This window comes from Choloepus didactylus, chromosome 8, assembly GCF_015220235.1.
Source record: "Choloepus didactylus isolate mChoDid1 chromosome 8, mChoDid1.pri, whole genome shotgun sequence".
In the NCBI taxonomy this organism is placed as follows: Eukaryota; Metazoa; Chordata; class Mammalia; order Pilosa; family Megalonychidae; genus Choloepus; species Choloepus didactylus.
In genome coordinates this window covers 40,313,122-40,332,059 of record NC_051314.1, presented here as the reverse complement: position 1 = coordinate 40,332,059, position 18,938 = coordinate 40,313,122, and the positions used below count along the sequence as shown (strand labels likewise).

The 18,938-nt window shown below is 37.9% G+C and overlaps 1 protein-coding gene across 3 annotated transcripts in view; it reads right to left on the bottom strand.

Annotated features, from left to right (window-relative positions):
• The window catches only part of ATP2B1 (ATPase plasma membrane Ca2+ transporting 1), a 144,998-nt gene that overhangs the window by 59,678 nt on the left and 66,382 nt on the right, over positions 1-18,938 (bottom strand). For all 3 annotated transcript variants that reach the window (XM_037847109.1, XM_037847107.1, XM_037847108.1), the window contains exon 2: positions 14,598-15,026. In XM_037847109.1, the coding sequence (XP_037703037.1) occupies positions 14,598-14,805 (208 nt within the window). In that variant the 5' untranslated portion in view covers positions 14,806-15,026. The remainder of the gene's footprint in view (positions 1-14,597; positions 15,027-18,938) is intronic.

Sequence of the window (18,938 nt, the reverse complement as noted above, 5' to 3'; positions counted from 1 at the left end):
GGGGAAGTTTATAAAGTTATAGATTTAATTTATTTATTATACCTTGGGCAACTTCAATCAGTAAAAGTCTTGATTTTCACTTTTATTTTCTGAAGAACAATGAAAAGTTAAAAGCATCTTTATTAAAATACCTTTGCTATATTTGGATTGATAAAAGACTTGCAAGTCACTAAAAGAACAGAATTAGGATGACCTTTTTTTAAAGTTTTACTTTTAGGATTTACTTGTAATTGAAGAAATAAGTAGCTATCGATTTCCCTCACATTACTTTCAACATAGGGAAAAGGTACACTGCAAAGATATAATATCTACTGTCTAGAGTGCAGAACTGAAAGATATGAAGGAAGAGGTTAAGAGTGAGAGGAACAGGAATATTGCCTTTTCTTCCTTCAATCAAGTTCTTTAATTTAACTCTCTGTTGATCCTCCCAACTCTAGATAAAGCCCAATTAACTAATGCAGTGTATGCACATGCATATGTTAGCATAGGAACATAAAGACAGGAAGCAGTGACAAATGCCATTTTTCCTTAACTTAAGAATGTTGGGGAGGGGTACAAAGATACAGAAAGACTTGACTTTTAATTATTCTTATTAAATCTAACTCCAACTCATTTTTTGGCAAGAGCCCATCTGAAGAGAACCGCAAAGGAGGAGGACAGGAAAATGTAGTAAATTATTGGGAGGTTCCCAGCTTTAAATCTTTTCGCTATTAATCTCCATGCTGAGGCCAGCAGAGAATAGATGAGAGAGAACAAAAAGAGTACACTGTCAGAATAAACAATGAGAAACGAATATGTAGATTTAAAATAATTTTTTATTTGGTTGAAGGTACAAACTAGATTGTTTTCACTAGTAACCACAACAGGGTCCATACTGGGTGATTCAGAAAACATTTTAGATTTCTGATGAGGAAAGTTTCCACAGAGCTCTAAGCTTTGAGAGAGTAACTAGTAAGAAAGTCAGTAAAGGACTGTAATAACTCATCATGGAGAAAGACAATGAGATGAAATTTGAAAATTATAATTTAGAATGTACACACTGTACCTTCAGACTAGATCAGTGCAACTCAATTACAACTGGCTGTAATTGGTCCAGAGTACAACTGGAGGAGAGAATAATCAATGCAGTGAGGTTTTCCACAAAACAAAATTTACTCGTTTTACAGATTTATGAGGTGAGCTGAGACTGTTTTTCCTGCTTTCAGATTCAATGAAATCAGAAGCCTGGAAACAGATATTAACTAGATCTGTCTATTCCTCAATCTCTAAAACATACATGTCTTGAATTCAAAGAACCCTCCTATAGCAAGACTTGTGTCCAAAATGCTTATTTAAGTGTATATAATAAATGTTCTGTGCCTTCTAAGAAATCTGTTTGAAGATACTGATCATATCAGTTTAACTCACACTTAACAGGGCCTGCCAGATAATACATACATATAACATCCGGTAATTTTAAACATCACCTCTATAACTACAAAATGAATTGATCACATTTTTACTTACATTAGTTATGACAGGGATGAATAATTTATGTTTTTTGCAGAAGAAAACACCCACAGAGTGAAAAATAGTTTAAAAATATGTCTTGGGGAAATTTGGGAAGAAACAAAAAGCAGCTGTTCCTAAGGTTATTATAATTCTTTGAAACCTCTACTGAACACATAAGCATGCATCCAGGACCACCACACCAAGATATGTCTAGTTTAGAAATCAGCAGTCCTAGGTTCTAGTTCACATACTGAAATCTTGTACAAGTCACTTAACCTCTTTAGGGAGTATTCCGGTTTGCTAATGCTGCCACATGCAAAATACCAGAAATGGATTAGCTTTCATAAAGGGGATTTATCAGGTTACAAATTTACAATTCTAAAGCCATAGAAGTGTCCAGACTAAGGCATCAACAGGGTGATACCTTCACTGAAGAACAGCAGAAGGTGTCTGGAACACCTCTGCCAGCTGGGAAGGCACATGGCTGGCGTCTGCTTGTCCTTTGCTCCCAGGTTGTGTTTCAAAATGTCTTTCTCCAAAATGTCTCTGGGCTTCTGTCTTTGCTCCTGTCTCTCAGCTCCTGTGCATCTTTGCTTCTTTCTCCCAGAGCATTTCTCTCTAAGCATGTGGGGGTCCTCCCTTAGCTTCTCCGGGCCAAACTCGGGGCTTCACCTCTTAGCTTAGTATCTTCAAACATCTTTCTGTCTGCATCTCCAACCACCTCTAAGCATCTAGGTCCGTGTTGGCTCTTGAACTCTTAAGTACTCTAGTAAACTAATCGAGATCCACCCTGAATGGGCGGGGTTCACACCTCCACGGAAATAATTTAATTGGAGTTCTCACCCACAGTTGAGTGGGTCACATTTCCATGGCAACACTCAATAAAAAGTTCCACCCAACAAGATTGGGTTAAAAGATCATGGCTCTTCTGGGCTCCATAACAGTTTCAAACTGGCACAGGGAGCAAAGTGGAGGGAGTGGGGGGCCATTAACATTTGTTTGTCTTACAAGGTCTTTGAAGGACCAAAGGAGAAGGTAAATGAACAGTGTGTAAATCATAAATTACAGGGGAGCTGTTATTAAAGTAAGTAAGGGGAAAGGCAAATTACAAGCTGACTGAACATTATAGGCTTTAATTCCATTTTGGGAGCACTTAATTTGTATTGTAATAATACATTTACATAATCTAAATATAATGAAGTTAAGAGCTTTGTAACAATAGTCTGTTCACTGACAGGTATTTACTGAATGGGTACTTACTTCCAGGGACTGTTCTATGGGCTGAGTCATCAGTGTGAACAGGACAGTTCCTACTTTCAACAAGATTATATTATACTGGAAGGAGACCAACAGACAACTAAAATAATTACAGGTACAAATAAGTGTAACAAAGTAGATTAAAGAAGGTAACAATAAAAATAGAGTTCTCATGACTGTGTTGGCATTCCCAAGGAGGCTGCATCTGACTTCAGTTCTGAATGATGAGGAGTCAGCAGCAAGACCTTACAGCAGAGCATTCCGAGAACAAAACCAAGGACAAAAGCCTTAAGACCAAAACAAGGTTAGAAGAGTCAAGGGTCAGAAATAAATCCACTGTGGCTAAGGGGTTAAAAGAGAGGGTTAAAATGGATAAAGCAGCCAGACAGAAGATCATAGAGAAAAAAGGAGCATGGTTTGGCATTTATTCTAAGAGCAATGGAAGAAAACCACCAGAAGGTTTTAAAGCATGGCAGTGATAATTAACCTGCATTTTAGAAACATAATTTCAATTGTTGTGTGAAAAATCAACTGAAGGGTTAAGGAGTGGAGGAGAAAGACGGGTTGAGAGGCTGTTGCAGTACAGTCCTGGCAGCTTGACAATGAACTTTAGAAGAGATGTGTCAGGTATCTTAGACAGATATTGGACAGAACTTGCTGAAGGACTGGATGTGGGTGAGAAGCAAAGAGAGGAATGAAGAATGATTTTCAGATGTTTTTGCCCAAGTACCTGAGTGGATGGACAACAGTGTCATTTACCATGATAAAGCAGGCTTTGGGAATTGCAGAACTGGGGGCAAGGAGGGAGACAAGAATTAATGGCTCTGTTTTATAGATTTAAATATGAGATGCCCATTAAACAAACAAGCCAAATTTTCTAGTAAGTAGCTGGTTATCCATGTTCAGAACTCAGGGAGCAGTTTGAGCCAGAGTCATTTATATATAGGTGATTCTGGAACCATGGGCCTGATGAGAGCTTCCAGAGAGAGAGAGTAAGTAGACAAGACGAGAGCAGGGCTGAGGTTAGAGCTTTCGGCACTCACCAACATTTGATGGTTAAAGGTAGAGAAAGACAAGCCAAAGGCAACTGAGAAGAAACAGCCAGCAAGGGGGAGTGAAAACACAACAGATGCACGCAGTACTACAGGAGCCTAGAAACAAGGACAGAGAACGGATCACTGAACCACTGGCTTTTCACTAGATGGAGCATGACCTTGATAAGGGACCTTCCAGTGAAGTGATGTGGAAGAAAGTCTGATTAGAAAAAGTTGAACAAAGAATGGGAACGAGTAAGTGGAAACAATGAGTATGTAACTTTTTCCAGAAGAGTGATGCAGAGGAGGAAGAAATAAAAGCAGTGTGGTGAATTCAAATGGGTTTTATATGTATTTTATTTTTTAAAGATGGGTGAGATATCAAAGCAAGTTATTTTCCAATGGAAATGATCAAGTAGACAAGAGGAAACTGATGATACAGCAAAGAAAGCAAGGCAAAAGGGAAAAGAATCCAAAGTGGAGGTGTTAGCCTAACACAAGCGCAGGAAGAAGCTTCCACTTTAAAGGAGAAGAAAGCCAAGTTTGTGGGGAGAGATACAAATAAACCAGTGGAACTGGTAATGGGACATGATATAGTTTTTGTTTTTTTTTTTTTTAATTAAAATAAATTTTTATTGGAGAAGTTGTGGGTTTACAATCATGCATAAAATACAGGATTTCCATAACCTCCCCCACCAACACTTGCATTGGTGAGGAAAATTTGTTACAATTGATGATAGCACTTTTTTGCAATTCTACTTTTTTAAACATTTGTTACAACTGATGAGAGATTATTATAGTAGTATGTTCTAGTTTGCTAATGCTGCCAGAATGCAAAACACCAGAGATGGATTGGCTTTTATTAAAGGGGTTTATATGGTTACAAAGTTACAGTCTTAAGGCCATAAAGTGTCCAAAGTAACACATCAGCAATTGGGTACCTTCACTGGAGGATGGCCACTGGTGTCTGGAAAACCTCTGTTAGCTGGGAAGGCACGTGGCTGGTGTCTGCTCCAAAGTTCGGTTTCAAAATGGCTTTCTCCCAGGACGTTCCTCTCTAGGCTGCAGTTCCTCAAAAATGTCACTCTTAGTTGCACTTGGGGTATTTATCCTCTCTTAGCTTCTCCAGAGCAAGAGTCTGCTTTCAATGGCCGTCTTCAAACTCTCTCATCTGCAGCCCCTGTGCTTTCTTCAAAGTATCCCTCTTGGCTGTAGCTCCTCTTCAAAATGTCACTCTCAGTTGCTCTTCAACATGTCACTCACAGCTGCACTGAGTTCCTTCTATTTGTCAGCTCATTTATATGGCTCCAGTGATTCAACTTAGACCCACCCTGAATGAGTGGGGTAACACCTCCATGGAAATTATCCAATCAGAGTCATCAACCACAGTTGGGTGGGGCGCATCTCCATGGAAACACTCAAAGAATTACAATCTAATCAACACTGATACCTCTGCCCACACAAAATTACATCAAAGACAATGGATTTTGGGGGACATAATACATTCAAACCAGCACATAGTACTATTAACTATTGTCCATAGTTTATGTAGGGGTATTTTATCCCATATTCCCAACTTATTTTTTTTTATGCATGTCTTTATTTTATTACTTATCTACCCATACACTGGATAAAGTGGGTGTTAGTCACAGGTTTTTACAATCACATGGTCACAAGATGAAAACTATACAGTTATACAATCATTATCAAAGATCAAGGCTACCAGATTATAGTTCAACAGATATTTCCTTCTGGTTATTCTAATACACTAGAAACTAAAAAAGAAGTATCTATATAATGAGTCAGTATCGTGATCATTTGTTAACTCCTAACTTTTTAGCTACAACTCCTCCCTCTCATTTCATCATTCTTTCAATCTTCTGTGATATCTGGACAATAAGTATTCTAATCTTATTATGCTGAAAAGAGGTGTCAGTATTATGGGGTAGAGGAATGAAACTAGTTGACGTTCTTGGAGAGACTGGTACATCTGCGTTTCAGTGCTCATCTGGCATAGGATCCATCTGGAGGCTTTAAGTTTCTGAAAAAATAAACTTCATAGCTAAAATGTTTATAGAGTCTTAGGTAGAGCCCAGGGTATTCTTTGGGGTTTTCAGGAATACTGTTCGTTGGGGCTTGGCATACTGTGGCATTTGCACGACCTGGCTGAAGTTTGCATTAAGAGTAACCTCCAGTATGATGTCTCAACTCTGTTTGAAATTTCTCAGCCACTGAAACTTTATTTTATTTCACTTCTCTTCCCCCTTTTGGTCAGGAAGGCATTGGTCAATCTCACAATGCGGGGGCCAGGTTCATGCCTGGGAGTCACGTCCCATGCTGGGGGAGGGTAGGGAGTTTATTTGTGTTGGGGACAATTAAGGTAGCATATATAATATTCACCTTCAGCGATACCAGTAACATGCAACATGGCCGCCAGGGCTGATGCAAAAACAGCTTAAGCTATAATTAGCCTTCTTCAAGGAAGTAACAGTAGTTCCCGCCTAAGCAGTAGCTAGTTCGCGCCTAAACAGTAGCCGCCCATTGGCCATCCACCCTAGCAACAGCAATCACCAATCCCAGACCGCTATCTGTCCTTATTAGCCACCCCCTCTCCCTCCAGGGCATATATACCCTGCCTCTTCAATAAAGTTTTGCAGCTTGATCAGAAACCTGTCTTGCTGTCATTCCTTGTGTCTCTTGTCCCATACCATTCTTCCTTCACAGGACTTGGAGCTTCCATTGATCGTCCCGCGGGCCGGGACAACTGGCGCCCAACGTGATTCCCCCTACAGGGGCAAAATGGCTGTGCTCTTCCACGGGGCTTACTCCTTGCGTATCAGCAAAAGCCCTCACTGAAACTAAGGAAATGTGCCTCTTGGTGGCTGTGCTACCCCGTGTCCTCTTCCATGAAGAAAAAGACCTTTATCAACACTGGGACGAGCAATCTCCAACCATGCTGTCTTGCTGTCATTCCTCGTGTCTCTTGTCCCATACCATTCTTCCTTCACAGGACTTGGAGCTTCCGTTGATCGTCCCGCGGGCCGGGACATATTTGCAGAGTTTGCCTTGATGATGATGGCGGAGTGAGAGGCTTCAGGGCTCCATCCTCCAGCAGAAGCTTTGAACAATCAGCAAGAATTGGTAGAAACATCTTTCTCAACACTCCATAAAACAGCTAAAAGACTGCAGTAACAGGGTGAGTGCTGGATTAAGGAAAAGTCTACTTAAAGCAGATCGGAAAGGAGGCCGGGAGCACGTCCCCCAGGTACTGCGTCACCCCACACGGCCTCTGCTCAGCGCCTGGCATGATATAGTTTTAAAAATATAGAAGACAAGATATCAAGTCACTAGGAATAACTTAGGAGTAAGAGAATGTGAAATCTTTTGTCTAGTCCTGTTGGCTCAGTTTTAGTGTAGTGGCAATAAAACCAAAATACACGGGCTTGATCTCCTTATGGCCTACTTAGCTTCAAGAGAAAATATATTCCAATGATGGCAAAAGCAGGCTCAGAATTATATGATTCTGGGATCTGGATCCACCAGTGGGAGGAGTTAGAAAAACCTATATTCATTCTATTAAGATATTATGGCTCAATAGCATTGTCTTTATATTTGAAAAGAACATGACATATTATGGAATAAAATGCAAACATATACCTTGATGTTCTGTAGGAAAATGTGGCATCCCAACTGTTGGTACTAATAAAATCATATTCTAATTTAGAAAACAGGAATGGGTGGGTACCGGAATATAGGAAACAAGTAGTTTTAACTGAATATCATGGCTAATACACAACACATACTACAGTCTATCAAACTCTGTACTTTAAATTGTGTGTGTGTATGTGTGAGTAATGATGGTAGTGGTGGCATTAGTCAACCTGGCTTCTACAACAGGGCCATGGGAAAACATGCAGGCTAAGAAAGTATGTGAAAAATGTGTGTATGTGCATTCTTCTGGGGAAACAGTCTAACACTCTCACCATATTCTCAATTTCAAAAGAGTAGGTGATCCCCAAAAGTTAAGAGCTACTGGCCTAAAGTCAAATTCATTCATTCATTCCTGTGTACCTATCATGTGCCAGCCATGGTGACAGGCACTAAGCATACAAAGGAAAATAAGTCAGATAGGATTCCTTTCCCTGGTTCTTGCCCTCAAAGAATTCATAGTTTGGTGGGAGACTGACCCAGAGTGTTAAGTATTTTGATGAATTTGCTGAGGATGTTATGGGAGTACACAAAGGGAAATGGAACCCAAATTTAGGGGTTTGGCAGAGATCAGGGAATGCCAAGATGTCTAATGTGAGATCTTGAGAATGATTAGAAGATAAAACATTCATGTGAAGGATGAGATAAACTGTTTTAGGTGGAGAGATCAGTAACTAAGAAGCCCAGAAATAAGGCTGGACTTGGGTATAATAGTATTTATGAAAATCGAAGAAACTGCTATGGCTCAAATATTGAGAAGAGGTGGAGAGGGGAGAAGAGATGAGATTAGAGATGTACGCAGGGGCCAGATCCCAAGAAGCTTCATAAACATCAGTGTGAAGTCTGAACTTCATTCTAAAAGAAACGCAAAACCACTGCCAGCTCTAACTAGGGAAGTGACAAGCAATGTGAAGGGATAGAGGAACAGACACCAGAATTGCAGACACCTGAATTACTCCAAGAGCAGACAGTGGCCTCAAACAGGTCAGTGGAAGTACGGAGGTATAGGAGAGGACACCCTTGAGTTAAGAGTTAAGATAAAGTTGGGAGCGAAAATTTCCAAGACTTAGTAACCAACCGAGTAGCAACAGGAGAAAAATTCATCTCAAAGTCAAGAAGCCCACCTCTTGTTCTAGCTTAGGTAACAAGGTGCTAGAGAGGGGAACAAGAAAAAGTATGTTCCCAGACAAGAAAGTCTGGAATGAGTCTTTTTAAGGCCCAAAGTTTGGGAGAACCTGGACTGGAGATACAGACTTGGGAGGCACAAGTAAATGAATGATAAATGAAATCGTAAGAGGGGATGGCATCATCTAGGGAGAGAACATAAACGAAAAGGGTTTAGAACACAAAATGAGGACCACCAACATTTAAAGGAAGAGTAGGAGTCTGATGAGATTTGCCAGATAGGAAGAAAGAAAACCCTAAGGGTACAGTGTTATAAAAGCCAAGGGAGAATGTCCTGAGAAGGACATGTATTTATTGTACTCAGAAAACTGAACTTCAATGAACTCTTAAGAGTCATGCTACTTCAGGCTCTATCAAGTAAGACTTTAAAAAATAATATATATGCTACAGAGTTATAGGAGAAGCACCCAGTGTTACAACCATCTTTAAAAAGTTCGCAAGTGATAAAAATTAGTGACTTGAGCAAGTATTAAATTAAATGTAAAATTCTCTATAACAGCAGCAATAAATTTCTAGGATAAGGTCATGCAAGACTATCAATATAAAATTCTCACTGACAACTCTAAATAAGTATTAAAACATATATGCCTGGCACATAATGGTCATGCAAATACTTGCTGAATGCCTGAGAAGGCTGTGCCAACCTGTATAACCAAGCATACTCATCAGGGCATTAGAGCTTTCTTGTACTTGCATAAAGTCAATAATGATTTATCCTGGGCAAAGGAAGGGCTGATTTTTTTTTTTTATCTTCATTTTATTGAGATATATTCACATACCATGTAGTCATACAAAACAAATCGTACTTTCGATTGTTTACAGTACCATTACATAGTTGTACATTCATCACCTAAATCAATCCCTGACACCTTCATTAGCACACACACAAAAATAACAAGAATAATAATTAGAGTGAAAAAGAGCAGTTGAAGTAAAAAAGAACACTGGGTACCTTTGTCTGTTTGTTTCCTTCCCCTATTTTTCTACTCATCCATCCATAAACTAGACAAAGTGAAGTATGGTCCTTATGGCTTTCCCAATCCCATTGTCACCCCTCATAAGCTACATTTTTATACAACTGTCTTCGAGATTCATGGGTTCTGGGTTGTAGTTTGATAGTTTCAGGTATCCACCACCAGCTACCCCAATTCTTTGGAACATAAAAAGGGTTGTCTAAAGTGTGCGTAAGAGTGCCCACCAGAGTGACCTCTCGGCTCCTTTTGAAATCTCTCTGCCACTGAAGCTTATTTCATTTCCTTTCACATCCCCCTTTTGGTCAAGAAGATGTTCTCCGTCCCACGATGCCGGGTCTACATAGGGCTGATTTTTTAAAAAAGTTAAAATACATTTCCAAATGTGACTGTAAGTTTATACCATAAAGATATCACATATCATAAAGATGTAGTCAAAGCACACCATTATTAGCTGTCTTACTTCTAGTGGCTGCAAGTATAAACTGCCATCTGAAAAATTATAGAACATTAGGCAGCACGGGACAATTGCTATTGATCTTACCCTGCTTCCTTCCACAATACCTCTTTTGTTTTTCTCTCTACCACTGTCACCTTTTCTGATTTCCATTACTTTTTTCCTTTTCCTTTTTCTCTCCCACTCCACTTAAATAGCTAAGTGTCTCATATGCTTCACTGCAAGCTCATGGAGTTATGCCTCTTATAAAATACCACACAGCACCTGTCTTTAATTTTTATGAATTCATTTTTATTCTTAGATTAACACAGTACTGTTGAATGAAAAGCATGATATCAGTGTTAGCGGCTTACATTCCAGTAATCTTATTATTAGAGTCTACTTCACCATTCAATATAAAATATAATATAGATAACATAGGAACACATAAAAATGGAAAAGATACCAAAAGCTAGCATCAAAATAAAAGGTCTAAGAAATGTGGTTCAGAACTGAATAAGAAACAGTCATATACATATAGGCACATAGAAGAAAAAACTGAAAAGGAAATTTAGTGAAGTTAGGATGTCATAAGAAGTCTATTCTGGTATAAAATGGCACTCTTGGATTGTGAGGACTATGAGACAGGTACTTACTCTAACAGAAAAATCTAATAATATGAAATTAAAAGTTTCAATTCCAGTTAACCCTGAAATTCATAGTTCCAGCTCCTTTAAAAGCGAAGATGGTTAATCTGAATACTGAAAAGTTTTTACTATGAAAATCACATTTGATTCAAAAAACTTCCTATTGATCACTACACAAATGATATTCTCCAAAAGAAGTTAAAAAACTACTCTGCCAGAAAACAAGTGATAAACTGATAGGCCAAATGAGGAAGAAACACAAATACAGATTCCTATATATATAGCACATATTTTAAAACCAGATTTATAAATTGAACCTTATACCAAAAATTTTTTGCCATTAACTTCTGCTGTCGAAAAATACTGAGAAGTAGAAATGCAGATACTTCTTTCTGAATATCCCAACTCTTTTGTTTTATTCATAGATGTATGTCCAGGTCCTAGAAAGTGGCTGCCACATAGGAGATAACCAATAAACACTGTATTTCAACAATTTTAAGCTGCAGATATGTGTATACTTTATTAACATCTCTGGTACTGGGATGTGATTTTAAATTGATGGTATCTTACAATTATAACTAATATTTTTCCTTAATGGAATATATAAAATATTACAAAATATTTTCAAAGACTTAATATTTTCAATATTTTGAAAGAGTTTAATATTTTCAATATTACAAAATGTTGAAAGACTGTATATGCTAATGAATGAATTAATGAATAAAAGAAAAGATAAAATGGACTAAAGGAATAAGTAAACACTTCAGTTTTACCTAATTGAAATTCACGTACTTTGAAGAATCATTCTAATTCTCTTTTTTCCTGATACAAACGGGTTATTCTAACAAAAAAGTACTTGCTGTCTAAACCATTTCCTCAGGCATACAAAACACTAGCTACTCATTCCTGATCATGCTTCATTTATTGTCATTTACCTAGCCGATAAGTGACAAAATGTTCACAAGCTTTCTGTATGAATATTTTCTAAATTAAACTAAAACTATGAAGATTCCTTTGAAAATAACGTTCCTGTGAAGGCTGTAGCTATTTTTACTTATACTTCCAACAACCAAAAACACAATATAATGCTGTAAATGCCTTGTTTCACATTCTTTAAAAGAACATTTTAAAATGGCAAACTTTATATATAAACAATTAAGATAGTATTTGTACCAATTTTAGCAAAAATTAAATTCAAAATACTGGAACAGAGTAAGAACTTTCTAAGAACAAAAGAGGGAAAAATAATAAAGCAAAAAGGGAACAGACTATTACATAATAAAAAATCCTTGGACATATCAAACTTGATAGGCAATAAGAAAAGGAAAAAAGGAAAGAAATAGAAACACAGGAAACAAAGGCAAGAAATAGAAACAGAGAAATGAACCAGTGGTCAGACAGTAACTAGCACATATAATCTGTGACCACTTATGGTCCATAAATGAAAAAAAATAATCAAAACCCCTTGGTATATGAAGAAATCAAATTTCTTACCTATCAAATTAGGAAGTTTAAAAATATAGTAACTTAATGCTGATAAAGATTTGTCAAAAAACAGCTTTCTTATACATTGCTTGTGGTGTGCAAACAGGTGATGTTTCTCGAAAGCAATTTGGGAATATGAATCACCCACACACTCTGACCTGGGGGAAAGAGCTGCTAAGAAAATAATCTGATATTTAAGTAGATTATGTCCACTGAAACAACCTAAGTCTAACTGTAGAGTGACTGCATCATAGTACATACACAATAAAATCTTTTACAGAACACTTCATGAGCATTTTTAAGAACATGGAAAAATGCCTGTAAAAGCCAAATAGCTTCTGTTATTGTTCATTATATATGAAGTGCTTTATATGCATTCTCATTCAATCCTCAGAGATGATTACTAATATTTTCCCTACCTTAAAGATGAGGAATTTCAATAATCTGCATACAAAACTACTTATATAAGAAGCTGTGTAATAACATGCAATGTTTAGCCCAAACCACAGAAGTCTTTGCTCTAAACCACCATCATACACTGCCTCACTAAATTTCAAATGACACTGAATTTTTCTGGAAATTATCCATAGCTTTCCAATTTTTGAAAACCAAAAAAAAACACAAAAATCTCTAGTGCTAAGTTATGAGAAATCATGTCTGTGAAAATGAGAATGCATCATGGAGGGGTATTCAGTTATTAGGAGACCAGAATTCTGATTAACCGATAGCAGAGAAATACAAAGACATGGTTGGGGAAAGTTTGAAACTAAAGTTCAATATTGCTTTATGACCAAACTACACTGTAATACTGAGGGCTTGTTAATATTAACATCTCCTATCAATGATGGTGATCAAGAAACATCCAGGAAATAGGTTTTAGATTAAATGTATTAAGTACATATGGTTAAGCTGAATTAATGAATCTACCCATTGAGAACAGCATATTTACAAACCTCTAAAGTGATATAAATTTAGCTAATAATTCAAAGTGGTGTTCATGCTGAACAAGCTCCAACTTTCGTCAAATTATTATCATGGATAATAAATTCATGGATTTTTTCCCAATTTCTTGAATGTACATGAACAGCAATCCCAGCTACCTTAAAATGAAATAGCATATCTAAGGGATAAATATGGAATCCATGCTTCTAATGGTTCCAACTTGAGGAAAAGATTCAGAAAATCTTGAAGAATTAGCAGGCCTTGCAGAAAAAGAGCATACTCCAAGAGGTCTGAAGAAGCCCCTTTAAAGTATGAATGGAATACTGATACCAGCTTCCTCAAGATCATGCTTGAGAAAACAAAGTTAACTACCTGTGATTAAAATGATTAGCTGTGTACAATCAATTACATAAAGGTTTTGAAGAATTTTTTTGGTATGATCTGAAAGTTTTTAGCAATTTTATACATAACTTTTTGCTATCACTTTAAATTTTATCATAAGTAGCACGGTATAAGATATTTCAGAAAAAATGTTAAAAACATCTCTGCCTAATTTCTCTAGAACAGGCTTTGGAATATAAACTAATACACTTTACATTTTAAGCATTAATAATTTCCCACCCTTACTAAAATAAATTGTCATCACACAACATTCCTTTTTCTCTAAGTGACACTCTTTATCCTCATGTGTTCCTCCTCCTCTACAACTTGGAATACCTTCCTGAACCTTTCTACCCTTAATTTTATGTTCATTATAATCAATGCAAAAAGGCCCATCCCTCTCCAACCACTTCAAAGACCATAATGCAGTGAAGTTATAATGAATTTTCCTTGCTTGATCCTCAAAAACATGCCACAAATAAAGAATTATGAAACCAAAGGCTTCTCTGAGCATAGGGAAATTCAACATAATTCAAAGACTGATGAAATATTTTTAATCAAAGGAAATATTTGCTGAATCATCACAAACTCACCTAACCATTCCATTTGCCTTAGGACTTCCTGAAATAATTATTAAAGTTCAGGTTAAGCCCCATAAGCAAAAAACAACTCAGTTAGCTACTGGCAGTGGTAACTATTTTAAGCCATCTGGCAAAATGAAGGATAGTGAGCACAGTTTATTTCCACTGAATTCCCTTGGGTTACCAGTAGCCTGGTTCCACCCACTCTAGCTTGAGCAGAAAGACAATCAACCTTGTTATCATAAACAGGTATCAACAATATGCACCATAGTACGATATGTTTCATCTCACCAATCTAAAACATTATTTCTTGGTCTAAACTTACTGTAACCACACCGATCTGTTAACTACCCAACTTTAACACCACAAAAAGTATGGCATAATCATATAACAGCCAAGAAAATATAAGTATGTTTATTTATGAGCCAAATTAGCAATACTCAACACAAAGGACTAAAAACAAACATCATAAAACTTACCTTCGTTAGGAGATGTTTTCAACTTGGAGCAAATTCCATAGACGTCTCCATAGCTTTCCTGTATTTTACGTAATGCATCTGTGGACCTGAGCTCCATGAGAGCCCGCAGCTCCGTGAGTGTAACTCCAAAGTCTCCACCATGATTAGCTTCCTTCAAAGAGTTTTTCACACCACTATACACAACTGAGTTGTTTGCCATATCGCCCATTACAAGAATAACTTACTAAGAGGAAAATGTTTCCCAAAAGAATCTGATTTTCACTTGATAAACTTCCAAGATGAAAATCTTTTAAATATGAAAATCTCCCTTAAACCAAACACTCCTTGTATGACTTGATAGAGCAGCATCAGCAGCAAGATTTCTCAGCAAAGTGTCTTGACCTTTGGCCCATGACTAGTTTCTTCATATCAATCATGAGATGTACATATCTGTAGAAAGAAAATATTTAAAGATTAGTAACATTTACCTTACATATTATGCATATATGAGTATGCACTCTAAATGTCATCAGGTAGCTAACTGAAGCATATCATTTACTTACAAAAATATTTGTTAACATTTTTAATAGCAATTTCATACCTTTAACATTTTTTGCATGACAAAAGATCAAAGTATAACTGCTAAATGAAATTGCATAATAAATGAAACATTTCATGACTGAATTTTATATTCCATTCAATACATTTTTTTTTATTTTGAAATAAATTCCAAGTTATAGGAAAAGTTGCAAAAACAATACAAACTCCATACATGGAACTCCAGCATACCCCAATCCCCCTCCCGATACCGCAATCCATCAACTTTAATATGCTGTCACACAGCTATTTCTTTCCCTACCTCCTTCCCTCCCTCCCTATCTATCATCCATCATCTATTGCTCTGTCTTCTGAACATATGAGAGCAAGCTGCACACATCCTTGAACAAACACTATAATTCACATATACAATTCCCATGAACAAGAACATTCTTTTATGCAATCCCATTAAACGCAGCTAAGAAATACAAGAGATTCAACATTGATACAAAGCTTATACATTCTATATATATATATATATATATTTTTTTTTTTTCATGTCTCAACTGTGTCCCTTTGAGCCTCCTGTCCTCCATTCTCAGATCCCATCCAGGATCATCCTTGGCATTTAATTGTCATCTATTTAGACTGCCTTTTTTTTTTCTTTCTCAATTGTGGAAACATATATACAGCCTAAATCTTCCCATTTCACCCCCTCCTTAGTATTCCATTAGTGGGATTAATCACATTTAGAATGTTGTAATGCTATCTCTTTCCCACCATCCATTACTAGAAATTTCCCTTCACCTCAAACAGCAACCCTACACCCATTTCTTAACTCCCCATTGCCCCTTTCCCCATTTCTCTTAACCCATACTCTACTTTTCATCTCCATGGTCATATTCTCTGATAATCTGTGTTTACTGTGGGGCTTAAATTTAGCCTCTTAAATCCATAACAATCTTGTTTTTCTTTGATACCAACTTAACTTCAATAGGACACATAAACTATGTTCCTATATTCCTCCATTCCCCCACCTTTATATAGTTCTTGTCAAAAATTACGTATTTTACATTGAGTTCAAAACCACTGATCTGTCATTAGAGTTTGTGAATTTTATATCATGTAGGAAGTAAACAGTGGAGTTACAGTTCAAAAATTATTGACTTCTATTTGTATTCCATTGTGGTCAGAGAATGTGCTTTGAATACATTCATTTTTTTTTTTTTTTTTACATTTATTGAGGCTTGTTTTATGTCCCAGCATATGGTCCCTTCCAGAGAAAGATCTGTGATCACTAGAGAAAAATGAGTGTCCTGGTGATTTGGGATGTAAGGTTCTATATATGTCTGTTAAAATTCTCTATATCTCTTTCTACTTTCTTTCTTTCTCTGTCGGTAGGGCTCCCTTTAGTATCTGAAGTAGGGCAGGTCTTTTATTGGCAAACTCTCTCAGCATTTGTTTGTCTGTGAAAAATTTAAGCTCTCCCTCAAATTTGAAGGAGAGTTTTGCTGGATAAAATATTCTTGGTTGGAAATTTCTCTCTCTCAGAATTTTCAATGTCATGCCACTGCCTTCTCACCTCCATGGTGGCCACTGAGTAGTCTTACGTTGTTTCCTTTGTATGTGGGGAGTTGCTTTTTTCTTGCTGCTTTCAGAACTTGCTCCTTCTCTTCAGTATTTGAGTCTGATAAGAATATGTCTTGGAGTGGGTTTATTTGGATTTATTCTATTTGGAGTTCACTGGGCATTTATGCTTTGTGTATTTATATGGTGTAGAAGGTTTGGGAAGTTTTCCCCAACAATTTCTTTGAATACTCTTTCTAGACCTTTACCATTCTCTTCTCCTTCTGGGACACCAATGAGTCTTAAGTTTGGACGTTTTATTTTATATATCATATCCCTGAGATCTATTTAGATTTTTTCGATTCTTTTCTCCATTCTTTCTTTTGTTTTTTCATTTTCTGTTCTGTGGACTTCTAGGACACTGAGTCATTGTTCACCTTCCTCTAATCTTGTATTATGAGTATCCAAAGTCTTTTTAATTTGGCCAACAGTTTCTCTTATTTCCAAAAGATCTTCTATTTTTTTATTTACTCTTGCAATTCTAGGGTCTTCTTCATGTCCCTTATATCCTGTGCCATGGTCTTCTTCATGTCCTTTATATCCTTTGCCATATTTTTGTTCCTCGATTGTAGTTCTTTGATTAATTGTGCCAAGTACTGTGTCTCTTCTGATAATTTGACTTCGGTGTTTGGGATTGGGTTCTCCATATCATCTGGTTTTATTATATGCATTAAGATTTTCTGTTGTTTTCGGCCTCTTGTCATTTGCTTTGCTTAATAGGGTTCTTTCAAGTTGTAAAAAAAAAAATACCAATCTAATTTTTCAGAAATACAAGTTGGTGGCGTACACTTTCTCTAACTAACCAGCAGTTGGTGTCTGCGAGTCACCTATACCCCTCAAGTCAGTTCTCCTCAATTTTGTCTTTGTGGTGTGTGGGGAAATGACTCTTGTGGGGTTCAGTTGTTGAACTCAGTTTGGGTGTGTTGCTGGAGTCGTCCACCCTGAATGTGGGGCGTGTGTCTGGGTGGCTAGGGAGGCAGAGCAGCTTTAATATTCAAACCCCCCAGGTGTTCCCAGAGATTCAAGGCCACTGCAAGAGTCTAAGCCTTCATTTCAGTTCTGCCCCAGACCCTCTCTGTTGTTGACCCACAAACCACCGGCACTGACGTAGCGTCCCTGGGTTTTCCGAGTGGGCCCCCCTTCTCAGCTGTGATCTTCCAGGACCTCTGCTGAGGGAAGGCTGTGCTACGTCACAAGTGTGTGCCATCCCTCAAGGGAAGCCCTGGGCTGTCAGGCCATGCAAGGGCGCTCTCAGCCTGATGCAAAGATGGCTGAACGGGGCGTCTCAACCCATGTCCCCCTCGCACAGTTCCTCCTTCCCAGCTCCAGGACAACTGGTGCGGCTCTGGGCTGTGGGCACGGCCCTGGGCAGGAGTGTCTCCAGCCCTCCGGGGGGCCAGCTGCAAGCAGTGGGGTTTCCTCCTCCTTCCGGCTCTCCCCTCCGCTCCCCTGGCCCTGAGGGAATCTGCAGCGGGCTATCCTCCATGCCAGACACCGAGAGGCCAGCTCAGCCCGCTTCTGCCATGCTTCACTGTGCGGTTCCCACCGTCGCAACTCCAGCTGCTCCTGTGTTCCCCCCACCTTTTTTTTTTTTTTTTAAAAGAACCAGTCCGTCTCCAAATGCCAACCCCCAGCTTCCCCACACCGCAGCATGGCTGCGGGTCTTTCAGCCAGCTTACTCACTCGTTTCAGAATGCAGACTCCCGGTTTCACCAAGTGTACGGCCTCTGTGGTTCTAGTAGACCTTGTCCAGCTGGAGCATCGCTGAAACCGGTATTCTGGGTCACCTTCCGGTTTTTATCTAGTATTTTTCATGGAGGTATTTTTTTGCTGTCTCACCTAGCCGCCATCTTGATTCTCTCCCTCAATATTTCTATCAATAGTTACCACTTAAGCACTTTAAATCATTCTCTCATTTAGTCAACACAATTTAACCCTATGACGTGCTACTAGTTTATTCTATTGAGAAGAGTAAGGATCAGAAAAATTAAGGAGCTTGTGTTTAGCTAATAAATGGTTGAGATAGGCTGCCTCTAATACATGTATCTATCCCTCTGAACCTTTCATATCAAACAGCTTCTGAAAGTGCAAAAAGCACAACAAATCCACTAAGAGGTCTTTCTGCAATTCTCCTTGGCCTCTCTGTGACTCCACCATCTTTTGGCTCTCTAAAACTATCTTTTACCACGATTTCTTCAT